The sequence below is a fragment of the Hirundo rustica genome, chromosome 3 (genome assembly GCF_015227805.2).
Source record: "Hirundo rustica isolate bHirRus1 chromosome 3, bHirRus1.pri.v3, whole genome shotgun sequence".
Taxonomy (NCBI): Eukaryota; Metazoa; Chordata; class Aves; order Passeriformes; family Hirundinidae; genus Hirundo; species Hirundo rustica.
This window is the reverse complement of record NC_053452.1, coordinates 34315662-34338630: the sequence shown is the minus strand read 5'-3', so window position 1 is coordinate 34338630 and position 22969 is coordinate 34315662. Positions and strand designations below refer to the sequence as shown.

Below are 22969 nucleotides of genomic sequence, written 5' to 3'. Positions count from 1 at the left end.
AAATATCAAAGTCATTAATGATCTAAAATTAGACTATAAATCCTTTCAGATCTCTCACCCATTGTGGTAATGATGCCCTGCCTCTTCATTTCACTGCAGAGACTATTTCTGCTTATGAGTCTGTAAGCAATTAGTACAAGAGCCCTTTCACTGTGAAATACCTCAGAAGGTACACAGATCAGAAAACCAGCGCACCTCAAAATACATGCTGGTGCAACTATTATGAAATGTGTAAGAAATGCAGCGGGATAGAATCTGGCAGCTGATGTCAGTTAACAGAAGAAATAGAAAAGAAAGAAAGCAAAGAAAACTATAGGCAAGAAGCTGCAGGCAAAATTTGTTATCAAAAATGGAATGAAGATAGTGACCTATTTCACTCCATCAGGAAGTGATCACTTCTCTTGTTATTGGTGTAAGGAAAAACAATCCACACTTGATCCTGCTCTGGTTTTATGTACTCTGGGCCTCCTAAACCTGTTGGACCTGTGAAGACAAGTATTCTGAGAAAATAAGCAAAAATTTTAGGAAAAAAAGTGTCAGTTTTTACAGCAGCATAAACAGGTACTGAATTCCAGCTTTATAGCACTGCTGTACTGTTGGCTGGCAGTTTTCAGAAAGAGAAGCCTCTAGGTCTGGGGTTTGTAAGCAATTTACCACACTTGTCATCCTTGCTGTAAAAAAGCCTTTCCCGAAGGACATTGTTCTAACAAAATTATCCATTGCAAAGGCCAGCAACATGCTCATCGTGTCTCAATCAAAGCTGCATAAAGAGGAAAGTCAACCATGCATGTCTATCATCTGGACAATTAGTCTTTCTGACTGCAGACACTATTCTAAAAGGCTAGTTCTTAGAAGAACCTAATCTTTCAGCTGGAAATTATTTCTCTTTGTCTGGCAGAAGCATATAGCAATGAACGTCCTGTGAGAACAATATTCAAAGGCTTAAAGCAGAAACAATGTAAATACATCAGAAGCATCCTTGTAACCTCTCTGTGACCAGAGGAAAAAATTTAAAAATTGTATATTTATGATATGAAGTAGCTGAAAATAACAACAAAAGAAAGAAGATGAGCATAGCATGCTGGTCCCTCTGCACCTCCATTTATACTTTTGATACTACTCCTGTCAGTCTCCTTTGTTTAGCCTATCTGCCCTCTGCACATAAACATTCACTGTATTAAATACAGAGGAAAAAACTCACATTGTCAAAGAAAAGGAAGAATTATTTCCAAGGAACTCTTCATAAATCACAATACACTACTTTAATCTCTAAACTGCATTCTGTATCTGATTGACAAGAAGTTACACTACCTTCCCATTATCAGTTAAATTATTTTAGCATTGTCCCAACAGCTTGTACTGGCAATTCAAATGAAAGAAATCCCATTAATTAAAAGTAACATCCTTGCAGATCCACAAGTATGAGGTCAGATGAGTATAACTGACAAAATACAGCAATTTACACAACAACAGCAAGTTGCTGCTTCATCTGCAATAACGATTCATCTACCACATTGTGTACTTTCTGCAAAGGCAAAGCTCTCAGGCAGGCAAGGTCTAGGAATTTCCAGTTCATTCTTACCAGTCTTCCTTCATTCTTTTCTGATGTTCTTAACATCTGCTCAAAAGAAATTCTTCAAAGGGACCAGATCTGAACCATGATGACAAAGGCATGTCAAGATGGAAGCAGGAGTAAAGCTGGGGATTTTTTTCAGTCTGAATTGACGGGAAGATTCACTTTTCCTTATCTGTCTTATCTCTAAGATCAGTAACACAGAGACAAACTGGCTTCCTTATGGGAGGAAAGAAACACAAGCAAAAGCATTTTTATACTACGGCCTTATTTTCAAGCTCAATAGCATCAAATGCAAATTAACATCTCACTTAATATGAAGCTCTTCTTGCCAGTCTACAATTCTCCTCATCTTTCCACCTCGTCTTGTGTACTCTTGGAAGTGATGTGGTCTCTGGCAGCTATTTGGTTTGTGCAAATTAAAAGGCATCACAGCATGACAGAGGTGTTTTTGTTTGACTTTTGCATGCACAGGCTGGAATGTGAACCGATCACTGGGTCAGCCTGCCCAATGTGCATAAATGAAGATTTATTTTGGGGGTCTTTTGGTTTGTTGGTTTTTTTTTTTAATGAAGTGACTTAAAAACTAGGAAGTTGCCATGTTGACAATTTTGTTCTCTAAACAGAGCATCCAGATCAGTTTACCTATTAACATACCTCAGCTGTATTTGACTAGGGCCATTTCAAGGGGCAAAATGATTGTTTATTGTGAGTGCCTGTTTAATCTTGGGCTCTCAGTCAAGACTTCTAACCCACACACTGGCTTTCCTGATCTATTTGTCTATTCATTGAGGGACCACCAACAGCCTTCCCTCCATGGCTCTGAATCTCTACCTGTCTGAATTTTGAAAATATCAGGTGTTAAAAATCTTTTAATAAACTGTCTCTTCATTCTGCTTCCATTTTGGGATACAATAAAAAAGATTAAAATGAAACAGGCTCCCATGGCCTCTTTCAAAATTTGATTTCACCAGCACAGCATTCCTTGAGAAGGGAAAGAACAGAATTCCTGTATATTCTCACACAGTAACAAGGAGTTGCTAGAGGGACTTTTGCCCACTGTGCAGCAGCTGCTGTCCTAAATAATCCTTAAACTCCAGTCACCACAACTGTTGCTCTCATGAGTGGTGTTTTTTGGGTGGGAACAAGGGCAGCAGATCTGGAAACATCTTCCCAGACATGCAGAGCAAGACAAAAGCAAGGTGCAATTTATATTTCCATTCCTGAAATCCCAGCAGCAGATATGCAGTGTTCATGAAACAGTATTTGCCTTCTGCTTGTAAGAGTCATAGCTGAATTTGGTTCATAGAGTTTGTCAAAGCAGTCAACCTTACAGAGCTTTACATCCTTTTGCCTTTTATTCAAAACTCTGTAGTGATATCTAGTTCTAAAGAAAATCACTTCAGATGGTAACATTTACATGACACACACTCAATTCATCTTCTGATTCAGATCTTAGTTATTTACTGCATTTCTATAATTTACAAAAATATAGCTCATTATGAAGTATGAAAGGTCAAGTCTCCAGAAAGCATCAAAACAAAATCAATTACAAGTCCTTAACTGTTCTCGATTGGAGTTTTTTATCGGCTGGACTTTTGAACAACCATTACAAAACTGGACTAGACAAATTTACATTGAAACAAATAAGCATGTTGCAATGTAAGGCTGTATGCATTTGTCTCAGCCAGTAAAGAAGGTGCAAACACTCCTCCAAGGAGACAATCAAGGGGCACAGATGGGCAGCAGTGCTGTAAGGATTAAGGTGTCGAGAGCAAGTTACTAGAGTGCAGGAGCAGCTGGACTGGAAGCACAGGTCTCCTGGATGATTAAAGTACAATGACTAAATTAATTATAATTGTTTCTTTTTACAGACCACGACCAGCTGAATAATTTTAGCATCCAAAAGTTTCGAGCAAGACGCATGCAAAAGCCGTTGCAAAACAGATAAACAAAGCTTATGTTCTTGTGAGGCAGACTGCCCCACATCACTGCTCTAACCCCACAACTCCCCCGTTCAACAGGGGTTGGCCTTCTAACTGAAGGCTGTGGACACTTAGTTTCACCATCGGATTAGAGGGTCACCACCAGATTCCAAATAGTCCTCACACAGGGCACCATTTGTGGTGACTGAGAAAGCACAAGTCAGTATTGGATGCCACACTAACTTTATTTTCTTGATCAGCTCTTTTTAAAGGGTTACACGGGGTGGATCCAACTATGCAGCTAAATAAGGAATCATACACCCATGCCCACTCACACACAAACTGCTTTTCCAAGTCAGCACGTTCCTTAGTGGTGGTCCCCAAGGGCACACACTCCCTTCTGAGCACCTCATTCAGCTGGTCATGATCCCTACAAAAGATACAATTATAATGCATTTATTCATTGTTCTTTAATCATCCAGCAGACCTGTGCTTCCAGTCCAGCTGTTCCCACACTACAGTTCTGCTTTTTCCATCTTGTCAGATCATTTGACCCTGGACTAAGTAATGAACATGTTTACTTAGCAGAATATCTCTAAAAGATTTCCAAGGGGGACAGAGAATTTGGTGAATAGCCTTCTCTTTCACAGGAATAAAAGAACCTCAACAATAAGTGGGAAAAAAAGAACTGTTCTGTGACGGCACAGTTCTTTGCTAAGCTGTTGCTGCATCTCCATCAATGTATTGGGTATTCAATCAAATGGTCTTCCCTCAATAGATTTATTTATGTTGCTCAGATGCAGCTGTGTGAAATGACTGTGCATTGCACTAGCTTCAGTCCTATTTTACTGAGAGCAGGGTTTGAGTGTCCTGACAATTGCTTAGCAAATAAGACTTGAAATCAAAGTCACAGCAGTCTCATTCCCTATATAAGGCATATTTTGAAACCCAGCAAGGGACAAAAGTATAGTTCTAAGTCATTATTTTAATTCTATAGAAAAGAATCACACAGAGGCCTCAAAATCTGACAGAGCCCCGGCAGGTCAGTGACTGACAGACATAGGAAGTGCAAAAACTTACTTGGGAGTAGCACAATCATCCAGTGCTAGAGAACCAGATACTCAATTTCTCTTTGCCCAACCCACCTATTACACCTCAAGAGATTCAGGGACTCTAGGGATTTTGTGCCTTTGCAATCCAGAAGGAGCTTACAAACCTCTGGGGAGCAATTGCATCCACTTGTCCCGAAGCCTGAGTATCTGATACTCGTAGTGTCTTGTCTGCCTTTATACTGTGGGATTGGAGTAGGAGGAGAAAATAAGAGATTTTTGTAGACAACGGCTAATAATCAGAATACTCTTCTTATTCAGCATTATTAGTCCCTACTGAATTAGATGCATTAGCGAAAGGTACTTCATTTCTTTGGAGATAAAAAAGAACAGTCTGAATTCTTGAGGAAATATTCTGCCTATTAGTGTCTATGTAAAGCCCTAGAAAGAATGCTCTCAGAGATAAAATGAAGAATAAGGAAATAATATAGGCAAATTTCCCTCTATGTGCTGCTCTGCAATTAACTGTTTGAAGTAATTCCCAATACCCTTAATCTCAAGAACTCTGCTTATCTGCCCATCCAGTTATTTTTAATTTGTACTTCTATTATTACTACTGCATTATTAATATGCCATGATAAGATAGGAAATAGAGTGGTGGTGTTCTGTTTCAGCAATGCCTGGCAAGGCATAATAGTCTTTTTGATGAATAACTCCTTCCCATCTGAGGAGATTCATGATTCCCTCTGCTCACAGACTGGGAGGCCCTGGGGGATTCCCATTTCCTCCCTTGAGCTGGTATTCCATTTCCCCTGGGCCTCCTAGCTTACCACACGTGCACACGCTGTTACCCGTCAGGGTGATGCCTTCTCCCTCCATGTGGCCAGGAGAGACGTGCCCCAGGCGCCTCTGTGTGCCAGCACAACCTCACCACTGCTCCTCAGAGCTGACAATGTGCAGTATTTAAGGCATTTTATTAGGAGAGGGTAGGGGAGGGAGGAGGGCAGCTTTTCTAGTCACACTGCTTCCAGAATCTGGGCTCAGGTGCTGCAGCCAAGGTAGTCAGGAATAGATTTCTATTGCAAATCAAGGTTTAGATTTGGAGGAAACTCCAGTAATACCAAATGTTGGAAAAAAGGGGTAAGACATTAAAGCAAAGTACTCTCACACCATATGGTTTGAAGTACCTTTTTTTTTTTTTTTTTTTTTTTTTTGTGGGGAAAAAAGGGGGGCAGAGAAGACAAGATCAACAGTTTTCAACGTTTCCCACATCTATGTTTCTGTAATGGGATATGTGATGCTGTAAAGGTTATTGTACAGCTTTCCTCCTGACATTTTAATACACACCCAATTTTGCCAACACATGTTTTTCTGTCTCTCCTTCAGTATAAGCACCGCAATAGAACAGATCTGTGGAAAAATCCAGCAGCAATTAATAGGGGTGAAAGCTGTTGGTATCTACAGACACACAACAGAGCCTCACACACACCTAGAGAATTTTATGTAAAATGCTACTATTTGTATAAGCATTTTCAATCACCACATAGGAGAAAAAAGATAATGAATTGTACTGTAAGATTGAACTGAGCAATAAAAAGGATATTAGTCTGGATTAAAATCTCTGAGTTTAATGGCAGTATTTTACGGGAATGTCCAGTCATCTTTAAAAAAATCTGCTCTTTTATAAAAATGCAAGTCTATACCCAGCTAACCTTGCATTTTTTCCAGAAAACTTGCTCAAAAACTCCATATTTTGCTTTTTCCTCTGTGTTTCCACCAGACTGGTGGGGAAGAGGAGATGAATACACGCACACACATATGTGCACCTACATGTTTATAGATGCAAATGTACACGCCTCATGTATAGTGAGAATTACACATACACCTGTCCATCCACACCCATCACAGGTGCATCCGCTCCATTTCTCACTTCTGAGTGCTACAGGAGAGGTTTTGAGCCTCACAAACATTAAAAATGTATGGACATACCTCCTGATTTTTTCATCTCAAACAGGTCAATGATTTCATCAAACTTTTTTTTCCCCCTTTATTATATAGAAAGATTCTTTCATAACAAAAAAAACCAGGAACACTGAACTATTACTTTTCATACCTGGTATTTCATATCTCATTATGGAATGAAAGATAATTTAACTGTTAATCACTTTAGGAACAATACAGAAAAGAAAATCTATTAACACTTGAAAAGGTGGCAAGAATGGTGGCACTAAAGTGTGAAGGAAAACATATAATTACTTGAAACATGGAGATACATGCTTCGCATAACAGCACAAAAAATGGCTAAATGACAATAGAGAGATATTCCCAAAAACTGGGTTTGAATCCTAAAGAAAAAGGCAAAAAAAGGGCAGACACTGAGTGAGAGGAGACACATTTTAATGGCATTCTCTTCATTAAAATGCAGTTCACGTTGGCTCTTACTCAGCTGATCTAGTTATCTCTTGAAGTCAACATTGTACCAGAGAAATGAGTGAGACCCAGACCTTTAGAATAAGAGAAAGCAGAATGACCTTGCAGTTGAACCAAGAGGCTGAGACAAATCATTAGCCCAAGATGTTACAGCAGTGCTACACAGCAGAGCTTCCTGCAGTGTCTCCATCCCGCCTGCACCACTGCTCTCCAACACGTGCTGAGAGGAGTCAAACACAAAAGGAAATGTCTGGGAGGAGAAGAGCTTCAGGAAAATTTAAAGAAAAAAAAAAAGAATTGTAATAAGGTCTACAGCTGACTGCTCAAAGTACAGCGCCTGTTACTTGTCTAACATCTCAGAAGACTCACCACGGTCCTGAGTTTAGCAAATTATCCAGTATTTTAACTCCTTCTTCAGCATTGTCTGAGAAATACCCCTGAAATTTTCAGTTTCTGTCATCTTGGTTTTCCTGATTTATATTAATCTCTTTGTCATGAATTTAAAAATTATTTTAACGAGGTGAGATGTAGAGGAAAGGGCAGGGAAGAGGAGGACATTTTTGGGAAGCACTACTGAAAGTCTTAAAAAAGAAATGAAAGTCATTAACCACAACTATCAAAGTGCTACAAAATATCAACCAGCAGTACCACCTAAATTAAATGCAAAGTAAATAAAAATACAATATTTCAGAAAAATTTGGAGGAGATCAATATTAAAAACAATGTTTTTATATCTTAGAAAAATCCAGTAATTTTCACACAAATTGCATGTCCTTCAAAGTTTAAGAGACTTTAAAATACATGGCCACTGTATTGTCATACTATTTCAACAATATGAGAAGATTTTGAAAGTGTACTTATTAGGTGAGCAAGAGTAAAGGTTTCTGTAGCTTCATTAGGTTAACAACATTAAAACAGGCAAATTAATTGACCAATGTGAGCCTTGTGTACAAGGCCCACAGCCAAGCAGGAGCCCACAAATTATTGCTCATTCCTGCCACTAAGTGACTTGAAGCAAGGAAACAGTCAACTAACATAAAACTTACAGACTGCTGGGTGTAACATCATATGACAATGCAGAGGGTGCTGGATGAATAAAGTCACTTAGAAATAAATATACAAAACCTTGTACCACCAGCCTGAATGATCTGAGCAAGCTAATTCTCCTTCTGTTCACCAATGTTTACAGAAAAATTCATCAAAACAGACTGAGGTAAACAATACAAAACTAGATTTTGTAGCTCTTTTCCCAGGTGAAATTTACCGTAAAAGAAATACAGAAAAGATTGATTCTTCTAACACAGAAATAAAAAATGTCATCAAAGTGAGTTGAGGTACAGCCTTTTTCATATTTTTTTCTGTCCAGTACAATTCCACCTGGAAATCTCCTCCAGCCACCTCTTGTGCTCACAAGCTCATCAGTACAATTTCTGAATACACCTAGGAAGATGTCACTATAGGAAGAAATACCATTTTCAGTATTTTTTGAGGGGGAAAAAAAGGAATTTAATGAGCAACAGTCTTTTGTCCGTATTTGCCATCACCAATAGCTGGTACTCAGATTAGGATACAAGTTGTTCCGTGTGCTATATGGAAAGAGATCTTTTTCCCAAAGCAAAGAGTTTCACTTAAGGATTACGTTACCCTCTGGGAAACCTCATTATCTCTGTTGCGGTTTTCACACCACCCTCCCACTGGTGAAGAGGAAGATGTATCCTAGTTTGAAAGATGGCCTTTTTTTAATGGAAAATCAGCAGAGAGAAAGGAATTAAGAGAAAGATAGGTGCCTACATTACTGGAGCACATCCAGTGCTCCCAGTTTCCTTGAAGCAGCAGCTTCCAGAAGATTCACAAAGAGAAGAAACAGCAGTTACAGCTGTTCCTTAGATAATGGAAAACATGACTGCATATAAATTTCTTTAAAATACACATTAAAATACACTTCAAACCTCCAAGTCAACCAAAATGCAATCTGACAGGCTTCTGGCATGCCTGGGTTGATACTTCCATATCCAGAATAAACTTTACTTTAGAGAAAGGCAAACGAAGTGCTCATAAAAAAACATGATTGACAAAAGTAAAAGATTTTCATTAACAGCAATTCTTTCAGATTCTAATAATTTCACCTTTTACTTAAAGCAGCATGAAGTTAATACCCCTAGAAAATCTGATCTAGGAGGAATGTAGGCAAATACCAAGAAAGCTTCCACCAGGTCCAAACATTACATTTTGTGAGGAAGTACACAGTTCTGAGCAATTCTGACTGGAGGGCAAAAGGCCACCTGGATTTCATCCCAAGTGGAACTAACTAATTTGTACAACAATCATGTTGACAACAAAGATGAACACATATGTCTCCTTTAAATGCCTCAAGGGGTCATCCTCCCACCTTTCAGTAGCCATAGTAACTTTGGAAAAGAAAAGAAAAAAAAACAAAAAAAACACACCCACACCCAGCTCTCACCTCAGAAATTGTTTTCTGTGATAGAGGATTTAAAATCACATTTTTCATCTATCCGTTAACTTTTGCCCCTATACACCTGAAGGATGAAGCTTTACAAAGGAAGGATCTCTGCTTTACGAATGGGAGAACCTCTCCTCATTCTTTCTGGAAAAACCTTAAAGATGGCTGGCAGTGAAGTGAAATACAGAACAGATTTTGCAAACTGGGCTGGGGTTTTTTGCTGACCATTGCACAGGTTTTCATAAAATCCCGCTCAATGTATGACAAAGATGTAGACAAAACTGTATGACAATTGTAATGCAGGCAAAAAAGTCCTGATATCCACCAATCAGCAGGTTAAAATGAAAACTCTGATTGTAGAAAAGGAGGTTTCCTGTACCTTTTGGACTTAAAACAAAATGTGAAACAATTTTGTTCCCTTCAAATCAACTTTGCAAATCACAAAAGTGTAAGAACATCTCTATACTTCCTTTCTCTGACAGAGTTGACATGGCTATTGAAAACATCTTTTGACAAAGACTATTCATACCACGATCATACAGGCCATAGCCAACATAATAGTTACTCATTATTAACACCTTTATTACATTGTATATTGGTCAGATTAAAACAGGTCAAAGACAGTGCAATAATTGTTGCCTGATTTAGTGAAAAGTAAACAAAACCTATTTTAAGGCAGTGGACAGCTGAAATACTAGCAGTTTGTGAACCCGAAGCGTTGGCAAATGCTTCTGTCCTAGCCAAAAAAAAATCTGTGAATCTACAGACTAACCTGAACTGCTTGGGCATTTGAGCTTTCTTCACTGTGTACTTTTGACAAATACTGTGTTGGTTTGGTAGATGCACTTTCAGGTCAGACAAAATGTTTCTGATGCTTCCACATATCATTTTATGAGAATCAATGGTTCAGTCCAGTTGGTTTAGTGCACAAAAAGATATGCTGCAGACTTGTGTAAAATGAATAGCAGATTTCAGGCCTTTTTCAAACAAATACTGTGTTGTGGTGAAAGATTAGATTCTTCAGCCAAGCACTGAAAAATTATTTTTAACTGAATTTTCTTTACTACATGACACAGATCCTTGGAGGAAAAGTGTGTGACTCAGGAGTATCTACCACACTGCCAGCATCCTGCTGCCTCTCCTGCCACTTGGCTATGCCTTGGCTCCCTCTGAAGGCCCCTCCCCGCCACACTCCATGCTCAGCCCCAAGCTTGATGAGCTACCAGCTGCCACAACTCTCATTCACTCACTAGACTCTCAAAACCCCCTTCCCTCTCTGTGCCACTTCCTACCTTGTCCTACACACTTGGAAAGGACCCCTCAGGAGCACCTGCAGCATAATCTATTATTTGCTCTATAAAAATCTCCTCTACACCAGCTGGAGAAGGGGTATCTTCTGTAACACTGATGATGGGTTGAGGACATCACTACCAAGATGGCCAATACTTTGGTCCTCACTGGACCTCATTGTTTCTTCTTGCCTCCCCTCTCTCCGCCTGCTCCTCTTTCCTACAGTGAGATCGTAACTGCTCTGGACAGAAACAGTCTAAGTCTTTTTTTAATCTGAATTTACACAAAATTTAGCAAAACAGGTCTAGGCCCTGCACACAAGAGTGCTGCTGCTCCAGAAAAATAAAAAGTAAACAGAATCACAAATTACAGTTGTTCTTTTGATAGGTCAAAAAGACTACCTGAAGAAAGTTCAATGGTGACTTGCTTCTCCTGGTAGAAACCTTGTGCATACACAGGGATGATTTTAGTGCCCAAGCATTGCTATTTTATTTTGAGATTAGCAAGTACTAAATAACAAAAGTCTACACCTATATATATGTGTGTGTGTGTGTATGTATATATATATGTAAGGAAAAGGAAACTAATCTCTGCCCAAATGTAACAAATACTTCTCAGTGACAGAGGCTTATAAGATTACACACAGAAAAATAATAAATGAAAGAAAGCACAGAGACCACATCCATTTATTCTAACCCCCTGCCACCTGAAAATAACCTATTTATTCAGACTGGCAGAAAATTTTTCATTCCAGCTGTTTTTCATGTCAAATGTGGGATTCAGCAAAACAACATTTTTCACGGAAAGAACATTTCAGATTTTCATCAAAAATATTGGTTTACTTTTGATTTTGTTTGACAGAAAATGCAAAAGGAGGTGTAAAGGGAGGACAGAGGGAAGGGGACTGGGGAGCAAATCTAAGCAAACGTTTGCTAGAATGGCCTTACAATAGTTAATCTTAGTGCAGGCATGGAATAAGTCCTTATTTCTTCACAGAACACCTTTCGACTCTGTTATTGGCTTGTTGTTAGGAAGGACACAACAGACTTAAGGAGTATCTTTCAGAAAACTGTGAGATTTGGGGAAACATCATGCACAGCCATCCAGAACAGCAGCACCCTCTCTCTGGATAAACTCAGTAAAAGTGATCTGTTACTTATAATATGATGATCCAAAGACAGCAGAGAGAGAATAAGTGATGCTTAAGCTGTTGCAGTTTACAGAGCAGCATTGTCGCTCAGCCCAAAGGAAAACTCTCAAGAACTGACTGTGGGGATACCACACTACCACTCAAGATCATCTCCCTCTACCAGCAAACGTAAATCCGAAGTACGCAGATAAATTATGACCCACAAAAGCACTCCTGTTAATATATTTACAACAGGGTCACACCTTTTTATTTAGCATAAGGAAGAGCTATTTGGAAATGAGTGCAACAAAGAATCTGATCCTTTACTTGTTTCACTTTGACAATGTGGTACTTCTGCTACGCTCAGTGGTGTACCTAACATCAAAGTAAAATGCTGATTATGCAGTCCCACCATTTCATTATTAATATCATCTTCTGGCTTCTGTGAAGCTGAACCTCAGACTTCAAATAATACCTCTTTCAAAGTCCAGGCTGGCACAGTTTTGATTTGCAAGGCATTTTGTAAGAAAAGGCGTGAAGTACGCAACCTGAATATACACTCTCCAACCCTCTTTGTTAGTTTAGATGCTTCAGCGGGCGTTGTACCCATATCCATCCTAACTGAACTACTAATTAACTTTTAGATAAATTGGTGATAGGCAGATCATCCTCTTTTAGCTTTAAAAAAAAAAAAAAAAAAAAAATTATATGCCTACACATGACAGGTAAGAAATTCTATAATTTTAAATAAACCATTGTCATTAATTTTGCAATGAGAAGTAGAATCTTTGAAATTTCTAGTAGAAGGGAAAATATAAAATAGCAACTGTTTGCTTGCAACTTTGTTTTAGAAAACTGTGAAATTAAATTTACCCCGAAAGTCTAAGCTTTGATGTACCCAGCTTCCTATCCTTCATATCTTGGATACCCATCTCCCCTGGAAAACTGACAGCTCTCAAGCTGACACCAAGCCAAAAACACCCAGCATGTGTGCCAGGGCTCAGAGCCCTGCAGGAGTGAGCCTGCCTTCCAGGCAGCCCGTGCACAGCTCTTTCTTGGAGTGTCAGAAATTCACAATCCCTGGCAACAGCCATCCTCCCAGTTCTGGTGAACCAGAATTTCCAGTAATAAATTGTCACATTAGAAATCGCCCAGCCCAATCAAACCTGAAGTGAAATAGAGTTTTATCACACTGAGGTTGCTCATAAAATGCTATTTAAATACAGGGAAAAAAAAATCCTAAAATACCGAAAACAACATTTAGCTTCCCTGAACCACTTCCTCCACATGGGTTCACATTTTTATAAATTTATACCCTTACAGAAAACACTATATGAGAAAAAATGCTGAGAAAAGTAACTGTTTTTTAACACACTCCTATCAAAACATATCCCAATCTCACTGAACAGAACACATAAATGAGGAAAATTAAAAACAAATAAGCTGAAAATTCCATTGCCTCATCTAAAGCTTTCCCCAGTCTGACAGATAAATTACATTGTTATCCTGAAGTTATTTACTTATTGTGCCTTCCACATATTTCTGACATATTAAAATGAAAATTGTGCTACAGAGGTAAACTGATGGGAAACTTTGATGAAAGTATACAAGCTCCAGGTCATAATTATAAGGTGATTCCTAAAAGAAACCAGAAAGGTGAACAATTAAACTGGCATCCAGAAACTGCAGGTTAGACATATTTTTTGCTACTGGAAATGCAAGAAAAACTTAATTTTCTCTAGTATGACTATATGAAATAACCTAATTTGATTTACTACTTAGAAGAAGCACGTGTGTCAATGTGGCCTCTTAGCAACTTATATACTGATAGTTTGGGGACAGTAAGTCTGAAATGAAAATAAATTCCTCCTTGATCATGTGGGCTGAAAAAATTCAGTTTTACTTACATAGCTGGAAAGCCTGAGGCCTGTTCTTGTACATGGTTTTGAAAAAGCAAATCACAGGTCTGTTTGGGAATATTGCAAAACTGCTTCCCAAGCCTTCTCCTCTGGAAACCAGTGGCAAGAGGAACAAGAAAGACTCACATCAGCTTGGAATATTAAGATAGAGTTAAGACAGAGTTATGTTTGTGTCTCTGTGTGTAGACCCCTTCCTTGGGACATGTGAAAATAATAATCAGGAAAAGTGCTGATGCAATCCAAGACGGGAGATGAGCCCCTGTTTCCAAGAACACACCCTTGACTATTCCTCAACAGAGTTTTCATTCAGATGTAACCCATCCCAAGCACAGAAAAGTAAGACTCCTGAGAGGATGCTCCTATTGTTAATCTATTCTGTAGCAACTTCTTGTAACAAGGAACAGGTTCAAGTTTACTCCTCTTTTCCCCACTAAAGTCAGAACACGCATCCCTATTAAAGTTTTATGAGATCATGACATTTTCCTACATTTCTTTCCACCTACCAGGCCAGAGGAAAGGAAGGAAAGGAAGGGAGCCCCATGTGGAAGGAATCTCTTTTCAAACAGGCATTAAACCAGCCATGAAAGTAATACCATTGTTCTTTGAAAGGAAACCCTGGAACCACACAACATAAGAAAGTGACCATCCAAAATCATCAGTGGAAGTTCTGAAGCTCATCCTATGCTCAGCAGTCCTGGATTATAGACCAAAATTTCTTTTCTAAACAAAAACTTTAACCAAATTCGTTGTCATTGCTTAGTATTCAAGGAACATGGAAAAGCCATGCACACAGATGCTTGCATAAGAAGCTACCTTGATTAAAGCAAACTGCTTTTCTCAACAACTGCATTCACATGTTCCCAGATGTAATATGCCAGGCTCTCCACTTGTTGCAGAGAAAAAGGGAAGGGCCACTCAGACAAACTACAAAGCAAACTATATACCCACCTCCTCCACCACCTCAATGTAGAGCGTGCACCTAAGAGGGAATGATTATGCAGAATGGGAGGAAATAATACTACAGAAGGAAAAATAAACAATTTATAATTATCAGAATAGGTTTTGTTCAGGTAAATGTACTGGAAGAAAGCCAGCAAACATGAGCCAGAAGCAAATTACAGTGTGTCCAGCCAAGACACCAGTCTGGAAAGCAAAGGGATCAGGAACACAAAATATACCACAGCAAGCAACCTCTATGCAGTTTATACACAGGCACAGAGACAACTACTCCCAAAAAATGGGTATTACCTCCTGGCAGAATGGACATTAACTCCACCTAGCAGCACTGTGGTCCCAATGCAGGAGAATTAGTGTAGCTGGGCTTTGAAGGTATTACTGTTGCACAATTAGGCCTGTCTGTGTTAAGTCAACTTTAATTTTATTTAAAATTCACTTGCATTAGTTAACTCAGGTTGTTAGGCTTTTTACACGTGTTCAGGAACCAGCTACAGCAAAGCCAACTGAGAAAGGACATGGTTTTTCAATTCCCTTAATGTTTTGCACAAAGATAAAATCTTCTCCCAAAGAAAATCAGTATTTTAGTGATATTTGCAAGGCTTACCTTGCCCAAACCAGGAGTGTCTTTCACTTTGCTGACTGCCCTCAACAAACATGGTGGTGCAGGGGGTGGGGAAGTCTGAAGGATACTGCTGAAGCAGGTAGAGAAGAGAGGAGATTCAGGAACAGATGATGCAGAAGGCCTGTGCTTCTTCTTTTTGGAAGACAGGTTCAATTTCTGAGCAGCTCTGTGGGAAAAACAACAGTAAGCTAAAACAACCTCAATTCATCAACAAGAACAAATTTAAAAAAAAATCAGGTTACTCTTTATGTAGGCTCTCAGTTCTGACCTCATTGATCCCAACTGTTTTATAATTCTTGTTCTTCAGTCCTTAGTACTATTTTAATGCCATTGACCATAAAGCTGCTGCAAATTTAGAGTCTTCATTAAGTAGGGCCACAATCAGGCCTCTGTCACTAATTTATCTGTTGAAACAATTCAGCCTGCAAGAAAGCTCCAAACTCAAACCAACTGAGCTATACAGCAATTCCTGTTTTAAAATTATGAAAGGTTCACAGAGAATTGTGTCTCATGCATAGATTGCTAATTAGAAAATGCACAATTGTGCAGTTAATTAGTGATAAATGCTCAGGTGACTCTGCTGAAGAGTCAGAAGCCTGGCACTGGCTATTCAAAATTTTTATCACCTCTTAAAACATAAGCCAGTCTCAAAGATGAACAACTGTTGACCAATGAAAATATTGCTGTTTGTCATGAGATGGAGACAATCATATCAACTCCAGCTGCATTAACCACTAAGCAAGGGAAACAGTGAAGACCGTTTTTACTAGCACAGAATTCACAGAAAGGAAGGCTGAAGTTTGTATAAGTTTGATTTAAAAGCTAAACTTTTCTTGAGCAGACACATTCAGTCCTTTTGCTCTGTAAAATGTTTTATTTTGAGAGATAATGCAGCATTCAAGTCTCTGTTGCAGCTGGTTTGTTCCAACACTTGTGCATCCTGCACTGCCCAGGGAAAACATCAATATTAATCATGCTGTCCCACGGTTTTCCTTCTGCAAAACAGAGCACTTTAAACGGAGCAGGTCAGCAGGAGAACCAGCTCAAAGGAGAGATGGATAGAACAATTTTGTTTGCTTTGGCAGACAAATTGGGACTTAATACATGTATAGAAGCAATCTGTGCTGACAGTAGCTCTCCTTACTTTTCTAAAGTGCATCACTCAAGACCAATAATTCTAAATCCTTATAAGTTTTAAGAAGCTTTAGCTCTATTATACTGGTATCAGTTTATATTATCCGACTTAAAACTTACAAAAGTAAAGACAACATTTTAAGAAAGACTGGATATATACACATACACACATTTCAACATGCATCAAAAACACTTTTATGAAGTTGTCCATGCTGAATCAAGATCTCCTGTACGTCTTAGTCTCACTATAAAATTATTTTAAGAGAAATCTTTTACTCTACGTGCAACAACTGAAATTGTAAATGGTGGTCAAACATACTGAAAGCTTGACCCCTGTGGTCAAGCTCATTAGTCCAGTTTGAAATATAGGAGGTGTCTCCAGCCACTATGGTCATCTATCTGGTCTCACTGACTCACGCCCTGGTGGAAATATATTTCCTAAAAGCTCTTTTCTGAATTGACTGACAGAGCCATTATCCCTCTTGCTACTAAATGCTCCTCCAGAATTTGCTGTTCTTTATACAAAGCTGATAGTGTAATACAAACCACTTCTTGACCCAACCAAGCACACAGCTGACATTTTCTTAAAGAAAACACATTGTTGGAGGTACCTGGCCTTTTCAAAATCTTGGAACTATATCATAGTTTGACAGTTATAACCTATGAAATTGCATTCAAATGGAATAACCTGCATTTTCCTTATATTTTTGGCCTGTGACTGGCAAAATGCATGAAAAAAAAATGAACTACTTCTCACAACTTCATGGGGTTCTCTGTTTTTTTCCCCGAGTAGAAGAAATCAATGCATGGCAGGCTAGAGCACCATTTACAAGCCCTATTAGACTGGATTGAATTTTGAAGGGGATCAAAAAGGCAAGAAGCATCAGATAATTCCCATACCATTTAACTGGGAAGAGGAGATAGTTTAACCACATATAGGCTGCAATATGACAAAAATACTGTGGCTTTTTTGTGAGTACGTTTACGTGAGCAAAATCCTTCAGCCTGAGTGGCTAGCATCGCTCCAAACACAGCTGTTCATGGCAGCTGATATTGATTTGGCTCTGTGATCTAGCACAGGAGGTTAGAAATTCACATATTTTACCTTTCCAGGCAAGTCAGAGGCCTGGCTCTCTCATGCAGACTGTCTGGATCCCCAGACTCCTCAGGCAAAGCATCAGGCTGGACCCTGGGAGACCTGAGGGCAGCTCCGCCAGCAGCTCTTTAGGCTCTGCTCTCTGTACAGGAGCCAGCTATTTTATTTGTTTCATTTAATATCTCGTATAATAGGGCTCTGATTTCCACTTGAGACTGCATACTGCTGCAGTAATGGTGATGGCAGTGATGGCAGCGTGGCTCTATGTACTGACAATAAGCTGATCATACTCCAGGTTACATTAGCTCCCACTCAAGCCAAGTGATATCAGCTATGGAATATGCAGGGCTGTGCGGGGGGCCCCAGTGCATTGCAAACCACTTCCCCACTGTGTGTGGTATGGCTGTGGTAGGGATTGAGCCACAGAGACACACAAGGAACTTGATCCAAATTCAGTTTTCGAAGGGCATAATTTAACTGCATTGGACCCGTGTGAACATACTCATTCGCAACAGAACTGTCTTTTAATGTCATTTTACTGAATTACCTTCCAAAAGAATGCATATTTAATCCAGTTTAGCTAATATACTTTGGATTAACGCCTTCGGATAATTTGGACTATTTCTTTCCTGAGAGTCCTGATGCAAACAAGCAGCTGGAGACTTTTTGAAGGCTTACAAGATTTCTGGCAGAGAAAATAATCACAAGATCAAGAGTTAAAATTGCAGAAGGGACATCAGAAAGATGATTAAAGTTCAATCCTAATAAAACTAATACATTGCCCTGGCAAGAAAGGGGAACTGCTTTGAAAGTCCACCTGATCCATAGCAAAGACTGAGATAATTCCTTGAAAGGACTTTCTCTGATTTTTGTTTTTGAAAATAAAACTTTAATGATGTGTATCTTTGGGCAGTCAGAATAGTTTTCACACCCCACCTATGCATGAATGGTGATCTATTTCTTCCCCTTAAAACTTTAAAAGCAAGCTGAGATTTTCAATCACAGGCTTCTAAATTAATGCTAATAAAATTCAAAGGACACTTGTTTAACTTGATAAAAGAATTTTTTTTTTTTTCAGCAACACACCATCCAAGACAAAGTTAAAACTTTAGGACTGTCAAAGTAGAGGTCAGTAGGCCCACTAGGTTCATTAGATCCAGATGGAAATGGAACATTAAATGGATGTTTAAAATATTATTCACACTTGTGTCAGCAAAGATCATTGGTAAGTAACACTGACTGACACGCTCCATCATCTGTGACATCTGAAGAGATTTCCTTAGGTGTGTATCTCTGTATAATTATTCCTTACTGGATGTTCATACCACACTAAGATGCACCCAGTACTAATTACCCTTGGAAATAAAATCCCATCACAGAGGCTACTGAGCTGGCATATTGGTTTCTCTGTCAAAACAGGATCTGAAATTTCATTTTCATATGAAATTCATATAATTTCCACAGAGGAAATTACTCACAAGTTGTGGATGCTAAACAGCCATGTATTAACTAACTTAATTGTAAGTGTTTACAATTCTAATTTGAACCAAAAATCTATTTTTCTTCTCTATTTGGAGATATACATTCCATTTTATCGTAAAAATATTCTTGGCTGGGTACACCATTCAAGGAGTAAGGAATGAACTTTATCTGTGCAAGGGATGGTCTAGCAGAGCCTTGATTTGACAAACCCAAAGTAAGTTAATGACCTTCCCTAGCAATTAAAACACTACCTTTACTTACCCCAAACTGCCTTGCCTGCTGTATCTCAATGTACATTGGAAAACAGATGGTAGCTTCATTTGGAAATCAGTCTTCTGAGCAAACTCTCAAAGCGTATTTGTGCAGCTCTATCACCAGTTACAAAATAGACCTATGTATCTGTGACAAGCAGTGTTGGTTACCCAAGGATGAAACATTCGTATTCCATGGTCTCAGGTTGAGACCCTCTAAGTGAAAGACACCATTATCCAGTCACACCCTCAAAACAACAGCTGCATTGATTGATGTTCTCTTTTTTTTTCTTAACCCAAGACTTAATTCCTCCTGTAGAAAAAAGCAGACCTTTTTGAGTGTCACCTACAAAGTAAAAACATAATCTGTGTAATATTTTGGTTAACTGACTGTGCTGGTTTCAGCTGGGGTAAATTTTCTTCCCAGTGGCTGGTGTGGGGCTGTGTTTTGGGTTTCTACTGAACACAGTGAAGATAATAACATAGAGCTTTTTTTTTGTTGTTATTGCTGAGCAGGGCTCACACAAAGCCAAGACCTTTGCTGCTTTTCCTACAGCCACCCACACTGCTGAGGAGGCTGGGGGTGCATGGGAGGATAGGAGACACAGCCAGGACAGGTGACCCAGACTGACCAAAGGGATATTCCAGACCAAATGGCATCATGCTCAGTATATAAAGCGGGAAGAAGTAGGAGGAAGGGGTGGAATGTTCAGAATTGTTGGTGTTTGTCCTCCCAAGCAACCATTCTGTGTGATGGGGCCCTGCTCTAATGGAGATGGCTGAACACCTGCCTGCCCGTGGGAACCACTGAATTAATTCCTCATTTTGCTTTGCCTGATTTCCCTATTAAAGTGTCCTTATGTCAACCCTCAAATCTTCTCATTTTTACCCTTCCCAGTCCCACTGGTGGGGGAGAGAGCGAGCGGCTGCCTGGGGCTTGGCGGCTGGCTGGGGTTAAGCCACCATGATGATAGAATGTCAAACAAAGGTATACTGGAATCCTGCCATTACTTTTGATTACTTCCAAGTAATGTTTGCCAACATTGGTTTCCAAGCGTATTTTCTACTTTGGGTAAATATGTTTATATTAAATGAGTCATCACATCATATAAAAGTCCTCATGTAGCTGGAACGTAAAAACCAATGGGATACAGCAAATTTACAGCCATGCAGATTCCTTTTCTGTGAGCAAAGCCAGTCTTGATTTTCAGTCACACAGGGTCCCTAAACAGTGTTTCATTCAGGATCTTTCTTTACTGAATTATACCACCTGTATGCTGCCCATACAAACTGGACAGAGTGCACAAAATGGGATGTTCACATTTCTTGATTATAGGGATCTAACCTACCTTCTCTGAATTTTCACCAAAATTGATTCTATTTCTTCCATTCACCTGCAGAGGTGATGGAGGCTCAGTAAGGTGACGTTACAGCCAGGTTGACCTGACTATTGCCACCAAAAGCAGAGACCCCACACCTGCCACTGCCCTGTCTGCATACTTCCTTTCCCTCTCTTGCTTCTTACCTCACATTTATTTTGGCTTGGCTGCTACTGCTTTAACCTCCTAAATGGGCTTGTGCTAAGGGTGTTTTAAATCATACTTATTTGACATGGCTAATACGCCCAAATTACTATGGCAAGGCCTTTCCCAGCCTTAAAATCTGGGGCATGTGGTATGAAACGTGGTCTCATATAAATCTCATACTTCTATCCGGAGGGCAACAAATTGGCCAGGAGCCATGGCTCCCCCTCTGTGCCATGCCTTACCTTGCATCTTCTAAAGCAAAGAGCAGAAAGATGCTTTAGAGGATGTTTAGCCCACAAGGTAGCAGCTTGTTCTGCCACCCCTCCACCCTCTGCTGCAAAGCAGGGGTACCACCTGGGAAGATTGTTCAAGAAGCAAGAACAACCTCCAAGAGCATTTCCTCCTATCTCTACATGGAACAGTTTTTCTAACCCAAAAGCAAAACAACAGAGTGATAAAGCTTGCAGCTGGCTTGCCATGTCCCTTCTCAGTCCTCACTCCCTGCCTTCCAACAGGAAGCTACAAGCTATAAACAAGAATCAGGACAAATTTATTCCACTTTAATTCTCAGGGTGGCCAAACCCTAGGCTGTGGTGTTGCAGCCTAATAAGATATGTAAGGAATGAAATAAAAATCCTCAGAGGAACATTTTCAGGATTTGTAGTTCCAGTAAGATTCTTAGTATTTGTGTTTAATTATTTTACAATGCCTTTAAAATCTGGAGATAATTTGAGCTTTCTGCTTATTCTGTAGAAGGTATAATAAACATCTCTCTAATGCCCAGTAAACACTTGCCCCTTATTGTTCCCTTTATTTTTATGTGTGCATTCAATTTCATAGCAACAACAAAGCTGTCCCAGGCTGTAATCTTTCACATCTTGGGTGGCAGTTCAGATATTTTGGCCACAGTACTTTAGTGACTGCACTCTCCCAAGGAACTCTACTGAAATGCCAAGAAACTCATTATTTTTAACTTATTTAATTCTAGAATAGCCAAAATAGGACTTCAAGCTTTATTCAGGATAGGTCTTATAAAAGCTGAGGCCCACAGGTAAACTCAGCGAAATTAACAGCACAGACATGCCCTTGTATCAACTTCAAAGTTGAGTAAATTCACTGGCAACAGAGCTGCTGCCAGATTGTACCAAAACGTAGATGAGGAATATGCTTGCAGCTTAACGAGAAGCTCAAAGTTCTACACAACTGTACTGTGCGACAGAGGACTCATATTCTACGCAGCTGTCATTTGAGGGAAACTCCCAGTTTTAGAGAAGAAACTAACCCCTTCTCATGTCATTACTGTTTGATTCACAACATTCTCTTCACCAGGTAGCACTGTATTGCAGCAAAGGTCCTTTTATCTAACCTATAAGTTCCTGGAAAACCCTGATTTGGTGACAGATGTCTTTCAGCCTTTGGCAACAGGATCATTCATTAGCACTCATGCACAAACGTAATGCTGGCAAAAAATGTAACTCAAATTAATCGTCATATTTGGAATTTCTACAAGAGCTCATGTCCCTGTCCTATAGTACCTATCAAGAACACTACATCTTGACTCAATATCTTGATACATCTACCTAGAGAAAGATCATTTCTAATTACTTTGCTTTCTTTTTTTCCTCATTCTCTTCTCTTCTTAGTATGATTCCTAAATTTCAGTCATTACTGACCAAGGTAGTGGTTGCACACATGATAAAAATTACCAGATTCACCTTTTCTGTGTATTATTGACTGCAAACACATAATCAACCCGCATTTCTGGAGAAATAAAGAGTGATTTTGGTAACCAGCAGAAGAACCCAACCATATGAAAAATGCTCAGCAATCAAACAAAGAAGAGAAATAACTAGTTAATTTTTTGAAAAGAGTGTGCAAAGGTTGTTTCTACTATTAATCTAGTTTATTTTTCTCTATGAAAAAAGGTTTTACAAAAAATGCCAGTCAGATGACAGTACTCACATTATCCTTTTCTTGGAAGGCTCTGAGGATCAACTGGATATGTGTCACTGTATGCTTAATGCATCAAGCAAGCTGACTCATTACACTTGGATAAAACAAAGTAAGATTTTTTTTGCACTAGTTTAATATAGGAAGAAAACCAGATATATTTACTATAACT

At 39.2% G+C, this 22969-nt stretch overlaps 1 protein-coding gene across 1 annotated transcript in view; it reads right to left on the bottom strand.

Moving 5' to 3' along the window:
- The window catches only part of KIF26B (kinesin family member 26B), a 284319-nt gene that overhangs the window by 90652 nt on the left and 170698 nt on the right, over positions 1–22969 (bottom strand). Inside the window, exon 5 of the mRNA XM_058419609.1 lies at positions 15341–15524. Within this exon, the coding sequence (XP_058275592.1) occupies positions 15341–15524 (184 nt within the window). The remainder of the gene's footprint in view (positions 1–15340; positions 15525–22969) is intronic.